The 10,856-nt window shown below is 29.3% G+C and overlaps 1 protein-coding gene across 2 annotated transcripts; it reads right to left on the bottom strand.

Moving 5' to 3' along the window:
• Window positions 1-3,105: 3,105 nt before the first annotated feature.
• LOC124837859 (uncharacterized) lies at window positions 3,106-9,504 on the bottom strand. Of its 2 annotated transcripts, XM_088104822.1 has the most exons (12): window positions 9,353-9,486; window positions 8,714-8,972; window positions 7,956-8,053; window positions 7,259-7,318; window positions 7,120-7,159; window positions 5,960-6,138; window positions 5,778-5,816; window positions 5,544-5,630; window positions 4,488-4,548; window positions 4,166-4,290; window positions 3,479-3,570; window positions 3,106-3,319 (listed from the first exon to the last, which is right to left on the bottom strand). In XM_088104822.1, exons 3-12 carry the CDS (start codon window positions 8,001-8,003, stop codon window positions 3,205-3,207), a joined length of 846 nt encoding a protein of 281 aa, XP_087960948.1. In that variant the 5' UTR covers window positions 8,004-8,053; window positions 8,714-8,972; window positions 9,353-9,486; the 3' UTR covers window positions 3,106-3,204. The 2 variants fall into 2 exon arrangements, with proteins under 2 accessions (XP_087960948.1, XP_047169273.1); XM_047313317.2 differs by lacking the exon at window positions 8,714-8,972 and having other exon boundaries at window positions 9,353-9,504.
• Between the last annotated feature and the right edge of the window lie 1,352 nt (window positions 9,505-10,856).

Below are 10,856 nucleotides of genomic sequence, written 5' to 3'. Positions count from 1 at the left end.
TTCCTAATATATAGAATAATATTTTACATGCTATGAAAAAAATAATTGAAACAATTATTATATCTTCAATTATAGATCATGAAAAACATTCTATACACGATAAAGAAAAATAATTGAAAAAAATATTATATCTTTAATTCTAGATCATTATCCTAACGTGAAAGAAAAACATTGTATCCAAAAACGTTTGTATTTTAATAAATTATTAATAGACTTAATGTTTTGAAATACATTTTAAAAATTATATAAAAAATTATGATATTATATTTTTTAAATATGCAATGCCCAAAATACTATAAACTACGTATATTTATTATCAATTCATGTTATTTTAGACTTTTTTTTTCTTTTTGTTATAGATCACTTCTGAACTTTATTGATGTAAACAGATCTTAGATAAAAAAATTAACAATTAAACCTTTTTGTTATTAAGTATAATTTCTTTTTACGAAAGAATACATTTTCATTATGGTTTTTATAATTTTGTAAGTTGTTAATTTCATTTTTCTTTTTGCAAGATGTATATTTATTTATAATAAATTACTTTATTAAAAAATTATATTTTTTTATAAATTCGTGTGAATATAAATTCAAAAAATATATTTTATTTAATATTTATAAATTAATTAGAAAAAAAAATTGGAAATGAATATAATAAATAAGATAATTCAAATATATTGAAATTATGGTAATAAAAAATTATCACAATTAAATATTGTAATTATGGTTGTTTTCTGTAAAATTAATTTTGATAAATATATATTTATTTGATTAAAATAATTTATGTAATAAAAATATTATATTATAAGTTAGAAAAATAAAATTAAATAATAATTTGATTGTAGGTAAAAATATTTAACATATTTTCTATTAGCATCACTATTAGAGTAATTGAAAAGTACAAGTATATAAATGGTTATAGAATATTGTTGAATTTTTTCTATTAGCATCACTATTAAAGTCAATTATGCAGTGCTTTAAGAATTATTTTTCAATAAAAATAAATCCAGATCTTTAATTCTTTAACTAATAGTATCTTAGTCACGTGTTACCATTCTTTCACTAATAGTATCTTAGTCAATATGCATGAATGTGAAAGTATAAAGGAATAATTTATATTAATTGAGAAATGTTTCAGTAACAAGATTAATTGCCAAATTTCCAATCTCAAGAAATAGAACAATTAATATGCGATCAGATCATTTTCATTTAATTGAAATTATTGGATTGAAAACTGTATTGCTTTCGTGCAAAAGCCAATTTATCAAACACACCAAAACAATCAAACCATCACACCCAACCAATCAAACCCTCATCCAGTATTAAATATATTAAATTCCTTATTTTATAAGAATAATAATTATATTTATTATAAGTCTTAGTTAAGTAATTTATAAAAAAAATACAATAGAATTGATAAAAAAACATGACACATGACACAATTTGATCAACATACTATAAAAATCACAAAAAATATTATCCATTTAAATATAAAACACTTAATATCATAAGATTTTGACACATGTATAATTTTTCAAACAATCATTTCATTCCTCTTTCAAATCATTTATTAAAATTGTAACACCATGAGGCATATCAATTCTCTTGAGAAATTAAAATTAGAGAATAAGACAAATTATTATCCACAAAGAAAGATGCAATATACATATAAATGTAACAATAATAACATCATAGTCTTTAACGTTACTAATTCATATTTAGTACATTAATCCCAAAACAAGAAAAAGGAACACAACCTAAATTCACGTAAACTCTGCAACATCCACTTATTTCTTATATCAAAACCTGCAACATTCTCTGCACGCAATTGTGATTATTGTAAAAAAAAAAGAGAAAAACAAACCACCATGAACCAAAAGAGTAAGTTAATATTACAATTTCCAACTAATAACAAATTATATATATCTTTGATTTATGAATAAGTTTAAATTTCATCACATTATCATAGCGCTGTATACTTATATACCCAAGACTAAATAATTTATAGACTCAATATCCAAATTGATGCAATTATTTGGACACTAAAAGTTTGACACCTGTGAAAATTTTTCATAAAATATTTCAATATTTTATAATATGATAACATAGAATTGGTCAAGAATTTATCGATCGACAATCTTCTCTACAAGATTAATTCACTATAACTTAACAAAGAAGAAACACAATTTTTAAATCAACTATAGAAACTTCTTGCACTTTTAACAGTCCAAAACCCAATTCTCTATGAGTATGGTAAAGTTTAATGACAACTTCAATTATTGTTTTATTGATCTTTCTTCAATTCCAATTATTTTTTACTTTTTATCATTTTATTATGGTGTTTGTAAATCTACTAATGCAAAGGTTGATGTTATTTGTTATTTGATAAGAATATATAGGTTCAACATGGACGTAACAAAACTTATCTTACTTTACATGTAAAAAATAGTATGATAAAAATTAACATGTTGATCAAACTTAAAGACGAAGAAGCTTGAAATGACAACATAAAACTCCAGTTGTATTAAAAATCTTGAAATAGGTGAGAGCGTACATGTAAAAGTCTAGTTACAAATTGGACAAAACAATAATTATTACTGTTGAAATTATCACAAATGTTGATGTACGAAATTGTTACATTGAACGTGAACAGTGTTAAATTAACATCTCTTAATTTGAATCATGTTTATCATCATTTAAAATGTAATATCTACTTTTAACTACTTAATTTAATTCTAATCGCTATGAAAAACAGTTGCCTTAAAAATAGTCAAAATACTAGTATTAGAAATTTGACAAGACTTGTCTGTCAAATCTTGAAAAAACAGAGTTATTCTGTTATCGTGCAATATAGAATACATTTCAGTTTAATACATCAGATCTGTTCTATACTTTCTGTTACACCTGATTGATTGTGTTTTCCTTTGTATATATTAAAAAAAGTCACGTCTGATTGTTTTTAATCCTTCCAAATAATAAAATTAAAAACTGAAAGTAACACAACATCACAAGGACAAAAATGTTGTTCAAATAGACTACTCTAACAAATCGTTTTCATAATAATCATATTACTAGGTTTTTTTTTTCAAATGGGACTAGTGGATCTGCCAATAAGAAATACCCCTTCCTTCATTCCTGAATCAATATGGTAATTGGTAAAACAAGAGAAAAGTAAAAATTACAAAAAAAAATACAAAGTGAATTTCATACATCTGTTAATATTAACGAAGATACAATAACAACGTACGCCAGAAAAAAGAAAACTGCAATCTGTATGAAAAACTTGGGATTTTCCCTCATGTTTGGTGAAGTCACCGCCCTGAAAACAGAAATTGAATTCTATTACAAAATCGTTCAAAAGTTCACAAAGGTAAAAATAAAATCATGAGAGCATGTCCAAGCAAAAGTAGAAGACAGGTCCATGACAGTTTTTGAAATGATATTGTGACTTTGTCTGATAACTCGACCACAACGTTACCTAGCAATTCGTTGGGAGAGTCGATGAAAAGGTAAGCTTTGTATGAACACAATGCCTGGTCCTGTTAGAAGAGCTGTGACCGCATTGTCACCCTGCAATTTTCGATATCACGATCATATATAACACATTCTAGAAGAAGTTATGGGTGTTAGAAGAATCGTGTTATAAGAAAGCAATGCATGAACATCCAACCAAGGAAGCATTATGGTCACCGTGATGAAAATGCGAATACATTGTACTGTAGCCTGTATCATCTTTGTCATTATAGCATAATTGCCTACTGTCGAGGATCTTGCGATCCGTGTGTATTAGAATTTTATGGATGGGTTGGATCCCTATCCTGTAAACTACACCTCACTTTAAAGAGACTTGATTGGTTTAGCAATGCAAACTCTCAAGTTTTGCCAGCATATATGCACAGACAATTGCGAAGTTTACAACCGAAGTTGTCAGCTGGTGAAGTCTTTTTCAATAAAGAATAACTTTGAAATTGGAAGCAAATCCTACCATTATCAAGGACGAATGGAGATACCATTACCAACCAGGCAAAGTTCATGATCCCCCACAACATCAATAAAATATTATCCCGCTAGGTGAGGGTCTTTCCTCATCCAAAAGTAATTAAAGAAACTACTTAATATCAGTATTGATTGAATACAAAATGCTTGAGCTGTAAAAGCTACTTACCCCAAACATTGTCCTTCGTACAGGACCATTATATTTTATTTGGATATTGACCGTACTTGTCACAGCAACAATGGAAGAAACATCAACAGCTAGAACTTCACCGATCTCAAGATTTTTCTGTACAACTAACAAGAGGACAGAATCCAATAGAGCGTCCCAATGAGAAATAACAAAAGAGTATGGTGAAAAAGAAAAGAGAAAAAAATTCAAAGCAAAAACTTAATAAAATTGACATTAAAACTACAATGATGAATTCCGGAGGAGCTGAGAGTTCCAAATGGAACAAGAGAAAGACTTTATAATGTTTAGAAGAAAAGAATACCAGATCCACCCGCTAATATGAAAGCAAGCCCTTGGCCAGATAGCTTCTGTCTCAAGAGTCCCTACAAAAAGAGCATGGTCTTAGAGAAATGATATGGAGGCATGCATGACAAAGAGGCCTGCCCAATTGGTTTGACAAAAAATTCTTCGCCTATTTTCACAACGCCATTTTTTGTAATTATTATTAGTGAAAACTGAAACTGAAAACAAAAAATGTTTTCTCAAACTAAAAGGACTCCTAACTTCGAAATTTCATCTCCAACAGAACACCTCTAATGTTGAATATGTTTATAATAAGTTTCAGGGCTTATGTTAAAGAAGATAAAACCGGACAGTTATTATTGGAAAAGAAAACATTTACCACATTCTAAATACAAACGTCATGTATTTCCTTATTTTTTCCAATATAAACTTTAATTTTTATTCCCATAACATCAACAATTTTCATGGAAAGAAAAGTGGTAAATAAATTTTAGGCTGAAGTTAAGATAAAAGTGGGAAACTTTTATTGAGAAAGGAAACATGTAATACATTGGAAACACAACATTCTTCTATGTCCTAAGGGCTGATGCAAATAAAACTGTAATTTTAGGAACTTTGAGGAAAAATATTAAAAAACTCTCAAACAATAACTGGTGGTAGATTATATGGTACCACACAATAACGAAGCAAAGAGTTAAAATCATAATTTATTGGTTTTCTTCTCCATACCATGGATATAATAAACTCATTAATGAATGCAAATGCAACCTAAAAATATCGATTATGAACAAGAAATTGTGTATCAATCGCAAGAAGATCCGTCAACAGACAAGTAATGCATCATAGGGACATCTCTTGTCATTGTTGATAATATCTTTTGGTACAAAAAGAATTCAATGTAGCATTAAAGCGTACATAGGCTGTTCATCTTGGAGTTCAAAACCAATGTCCAATTTTGTAATGTATCAAAGTAAAATAACCGCGCCCAAAAGGAAAACTACGTGGGCTGCCATGCAATTGATACCAAGTAAATAACAAAGACAAATAATTATAGGAAACATCCCAAATATCTCACCTCAGCACTAGCAACAATATTTCGCCCCCTCTGATCTACTATGTTGCTAACCTTCACATCATTGACAGAGCACAGAAACGCATCTGGCTACAGAGTGCAGAAAAATTCAAAACAAGGTTAATTTGTATTCTGTTTCTCAGATTTAAAAGAAAATTCAACAACCAGTAAACCTGTAGATCAAAGTTTAGAATCTAAAATCAAATTTAACAACAACTGCAAACAAATTGGTTATACCTGACACAAAATCTCTCCATTGAACATTGCCAAATCAATCTGTATTTGAATAACAGACACATAAGCATATATACATATAAAGAGAAATCCAGTCATATATATACCAATATTTATTTCAGATGATGAATATTGAGACTTAAAACAAGGGTAACAATAGTTTGAAAAGGCACATAAGTACAAACCGGAAGAATTCTTGCGAAATATGGTGCAGCAATTCCAACAAACCCTTCACTTGGTCCAGAATTGTGAAGAACAATGCTAGTTATTGTTTTGCCAAATAACCACTGCCATACACCCACTTCATTTTCGGGAAGGTAGGCATTTTCCATTTCAATGGATCCAGACATAAAGCACATGGAACCTACAAGTAAATAGCATACAGGTTCCATTAAAATATTGACAGGTGTGATCCACAAATTGTAACTTAATCAATAATACAGACACCGATGTAGGTCAATTTATTGCCATATTGTTATCAATATGCATTAAAAAGCATTAAAAAATATTATAACGAGGACTACTAGGAAAACAAAATAACAAAGAAAATTATCTGTACAGCTCCACTCCCACAAAAATTTACTTCTTGGTAACTCCCTACTTGATGATACTTCCTTTAGAAGAATTAGGGAGAGATAAAACAGTCACTAACATGCTTATTGGCAACAAACAGGTCACAACAAAATTTAAGAGCAAGAGATTCAATTATTCTTTTTTCAAAACGCATTTCAGTATGACATTTATCAGGTAGTTACTCAAACTATTTTTAAGAAATGTTAACACACATTATTTACTATTAGCTAAAATTTGTTACAAACCATAAATTATGTAGGTAACTTCTTATTTAATGAACCCAGCTCCTAAAATTATAGTTTTTCGATAAATTTTAGTTCATAAAAAAAAACATGTAAAAAGGTGTACAGCTAGTACTAAATATTTTAAGAAATCTAAAACAAAAAATTTAGAAAAAAAATATGAATAAATATTTGCAAACAAAATATATAGGTTATTTCATCCACAATTGTTTAAGAGTCGTGACCAGCAGAGGGTGGGGTTGTTAAATATACACGGCCTATACCCCTAATGAGAGAGGTTGTTTCCAGGATTTAAACCCATGACCTCCAAGTCTTAAGGCAGCAACCTTAGTGTTGCACCAAGATTCACCTTCCACGGCAATGTTCATTATTATCCATAAATCACGTTTGTGTCAGTTTCATAAGCAAGAGCATGCACTTAATATTTTAGCAGTTCAAAATGACCGCACAAAATTTTATTCAATACCTTGAGAAGAAAGATCATCAAGGAAAAATTCAAACCCAATGAATAAAAGTTCCCAACAACTAACCAGGTTTTGCGATGATTCTTTCCTGTGGCTTCAACATTATCTACATTTGCAAAAACCAGATGAAGAATGATAATACAGTAAGTAGACAATATATAGTTTCCAAAACATTGGCATTTAAACTTTAGATTTTCACATATACCTGAACCACTTGAGCTTCACCCCCTAAAATCTGAAAAGGTATAATTGCATCTTGCGGGCTCTAAACAGCAAAACATGAAAAGAAAACACCCTTGATAAATAATGCTTACAAACAAAATATATGAATAACTATACTGAGAAACCTTCCTTTTTCTTAGATTTGCGTGTTAGAATATCTACTACGTATTTCCATTTTCTAGCATCAGTACTGCAGGTTTTTTGTGTGGTTAACTTCTTATACTCAGCCATTTTACTGAAAACTGTATGCATGATAATAAAAGTATTTTACATTCCTTAAAAGTACACCAAACATCAAACAAGGTCTTTTTATATAATATCATTTTGCATGTTCCAGAGGAGTTTTGTTAGCTCAAAGGCGCATGGACCAAAGGAGTAAACTATCATGATCCAGGACTCAACTAAAGTTTGTCAATCATAGAATGAAGCCATCATATCAAATTAACTAAACAGCAACCTCAATTGCAAAAATATAGCAATATTTAAAGATACAAATTGATCTAGAGTACTCCAATTTCACAAATTACAACTCTAGTTGAGAAGTCATCAATGCATCTAACATATTAATTTATAATTCAAGCTGTTCTAGAATCAAGACTAACAGAAGTCAATTGATTAAAAACAAGGGAAGTTAAAAAAATAAAAAAGTATTTTTTAAGGACAAGAATTGATGCAAGTACCTGATAAACATAAGGCTGAAAAGGTGTTGAGAAAAACGGTGCAGCCATGGCTAGGGCACAGGGGTTACTTTGAAGTCACTGGAGACAAAGCCAGCCAACTGGAAACATATTCAGGAAAAAATCAATTGAATTTTTATTTAAGAACACATTTGAATTCAATCATGCAATAATTCTCATGTCTGGGTACAAGTTTATGACTGACAATTAATAAGTTTATCAATAAGTTTCTGATTTAGTGTGCCTTAAAACAGAGTGACAGGGTGTCATTTTGGAACAAAGCTATGGTGCCATTTTCAAGAGGTGAAATAGCTCTTGAAAATCACAAGTCCAACTGAGCCTGCACAAAAACAATTCTAGGAGCGTTTTGGCTCGTTGGAGGCTGATTGGATCATTAACTTGTACGATCCTACAAATTAACACTCAAATTTGACAACCTTTATAGTGACAATCGTCATCTTTCTATTAAAAATATTCAATAAATAGCCAAAACTTATCCTCCTTATCACTCCCTCTGCATCAGCTTTTGCACCCCAAACAAACATCTTACGCTTGGTTCTTATTCTTCAAGACTAAACAAAACAAAAACGGCTCTCTTTTTCCCTCCAGACAACTTCAGAGGTGAAATAATCACAAGTTATTGTTGAATTATTGACATATAAAAAATGTAAATTATCACTTCAATTGCAAAGCATTGCAGTAAACACCTGAAGTTAGGAAGGACACGGGAACAAAACCAAATAATCATTGAAATTCAAAACCTTAGCAAGACTTTAATTGCAGACTGCATCAAGTGACGCGGCCCCACTCCACTGGCCACTTAAACCACATCAAGCACGATTGCAAACAGCACCCAGTCAAATCTAGTGATATCATGAACAAGCCATGTGGACAAATGAGAACCCCAAATCCCCAAAGCACTTCCCTACAAGTGCATTTCAATTAGATGTTCTAGCGCACTGATCCATCCACTTGAGCATTTTCATCAAACTTCCTTCCCTCACAATTGTTGCTCCAGAACTAACCAGATAAACAAACCCACGAGAATTAAGAAGTACCCATTAACATACAGAACTTACACATACTTCTCCTTTGGGTGAAAAAAAAAAGTAAACCCTAATACATAACAAAAACTATACACCGGAAACATAGGATGCACCTGATTCAACAAGACCAATGAAAGAAAAACCCAATGTTGTGCCACAGCAGTAGCTGCAGCACCTTTATCCGGAATACCTACTCTCAATTAAATCCTTGAGACAAAAATTGTAAAAGTATAAAACCAAAAGCCCATTGAAATTAATAGTCAATGGAGGGACTAAAAAATGAAGAACAATATATGCAATTGAACATTGAGGAGATAAATCTCAAATTGAAAATTTTTTTGCGAAACAACTTACTGAAATAATAGTTTAAACCCAGCCGAACACGGTCTCAGATCTGGTTGATTAATTGGTTCCCTTGAGCAAGCGAGTTTGATTCAGAGAAACATGATATAGATTGCCTTATGGGGGATTCTGCTGTGTTAGGCATTTATTTTCCCTTTGTTTCAATCCAGAGGACAAAGACTCTTTTCTCCTCGGCTTGTGACTGTAATGTTACAATTTCTGGGGTACACGTGTCTTTCATGCTGATGTGGCTTGTTTCTATTGCCTAGAGTGGTCAATCTTAAAGTAAGATCAATCCCTATTGGTTAGCGTGATCAATTTAGGTTACCAGAAGATGCACTGTTTTTTACCGGGTAATTTTATGACTTAGGATAATTTCATAATTATTTATGTGAATTACAAATATCCCATAAGTGTCTTTTTTAAAAAAAAAACTCAATTAAATCCCATAAGTCGCAATTGATTCTTACAAATTTTAAATGAGTTGTGATTACAAAATAAAATGTTAGTTGTTAAACAAGTAATTTAGTTGGATCAAGTTTAATGTGTATATTTTATTATTTATACGATTCATACAAAAGTTGAATTCTTTTCATGACTAATTTTGTATTTACTTTTATTAATAATATATATATATATATATATATATATATATATATATATATATATATATATATATATATATATATATATATTGAAAATCACATCATCTCTATACAAAAAATAAGTAATCTCTCCATTAAAATTATTTATGAGAAAGTTTTAATAATTTATGAATAGAAATGATAATTTCATTCTATCAAAACTTTTTTACTTTTTAAACCCATTTCTTTCGTAATCATTCTTGCAAATTATCCTTTTTAATTTTTCGGAAAAAACTAATTTATGGACATTGAAAATGTGCATCAACATTTAATATACATACAGAGAAAAAAATTGTTTACAGGTTATATGATGTGATAAAGAAAGAGAGATTGAAAGGAAAATTAAATGTGTAATAAGTGTAAACAAAATTAAAGTGTATGTTTATAATTTATTTTTTAAAAAGTTATATTATTTTATTCAAGCATAATCTATAGATATAAACTTTAGTTGTATTTTTAATATATAAAATATTTAATTCATAAAATAAACATTCGGATATTTTATTATTAAATAAGTTACATATAAATAAATTTTTATTAGAAAGAAGTTTATTTTATAAAGCCTATATTTCTCCAGAATTTTTTTTCTATAATTTTTTTACTATCTTTCTAAATTTATTCATCTTTTTCAAGATTCAAATGTACTATGTATCTAACTGACAACAAAGGAAACATTTTTAAACAATCATTTTTTTCTCATAGAGTAATTTCTATTTTTGTCTTATTTTATTATCAACTTTTGATTAGGATACATGTGAACTTTTTAGTCTTTCATGAGTTAGTTCAATTTTTGTTCTATTCTATAATTAATTTTTTATTGGGAGGCATGTAGACTTTTTATGTGTTTCATGTGATCTTAAGGAATTCTTTAG

Source organism: Vigna umbellata, chromosome 1 (genome assembly GCF_029865625.1).
Source record: "Vigna umbellata cultivar VRB3 chromosome 1, Vumbellata_1.0, whole genome shotgun sequence".
Taxonomy (NCBI): Eukaryota; Viridiplantae; Streptophyta; class Magnoliopsida; order Fabales; family Fabaceae; genus Vigna; species Vigna umbellata.
This window is presented reverse-complemented; position numbering and strand designations above follow the sequence as displayed.

Excerpts from the sequence above, each read along its gene's own strand:
- LOC124837859 (XM_047313317.2), bottom strand. The coding sequence starts at position 8,003 with ATGGCTGCACCGTTTTTCTCAACACCTTTTCAGCCTTATGTTTATCAG. Across the intron at positions 5,817-5,959 it reads ATTTCGCAAGAATTCTTCCG|ATTGATTTGGCAATGTTCAA; the intron begins GTTTGTACTTAT and ends ATTCAAATACAG. Across the intron at positions 3,320-3,478 it reads CTCTCCCAACGAATTGCTAG|GGCGGTGACTTCACCAAACA; the intron begins GTAACGTTGTGG and ends TTCTGTTTTCAG.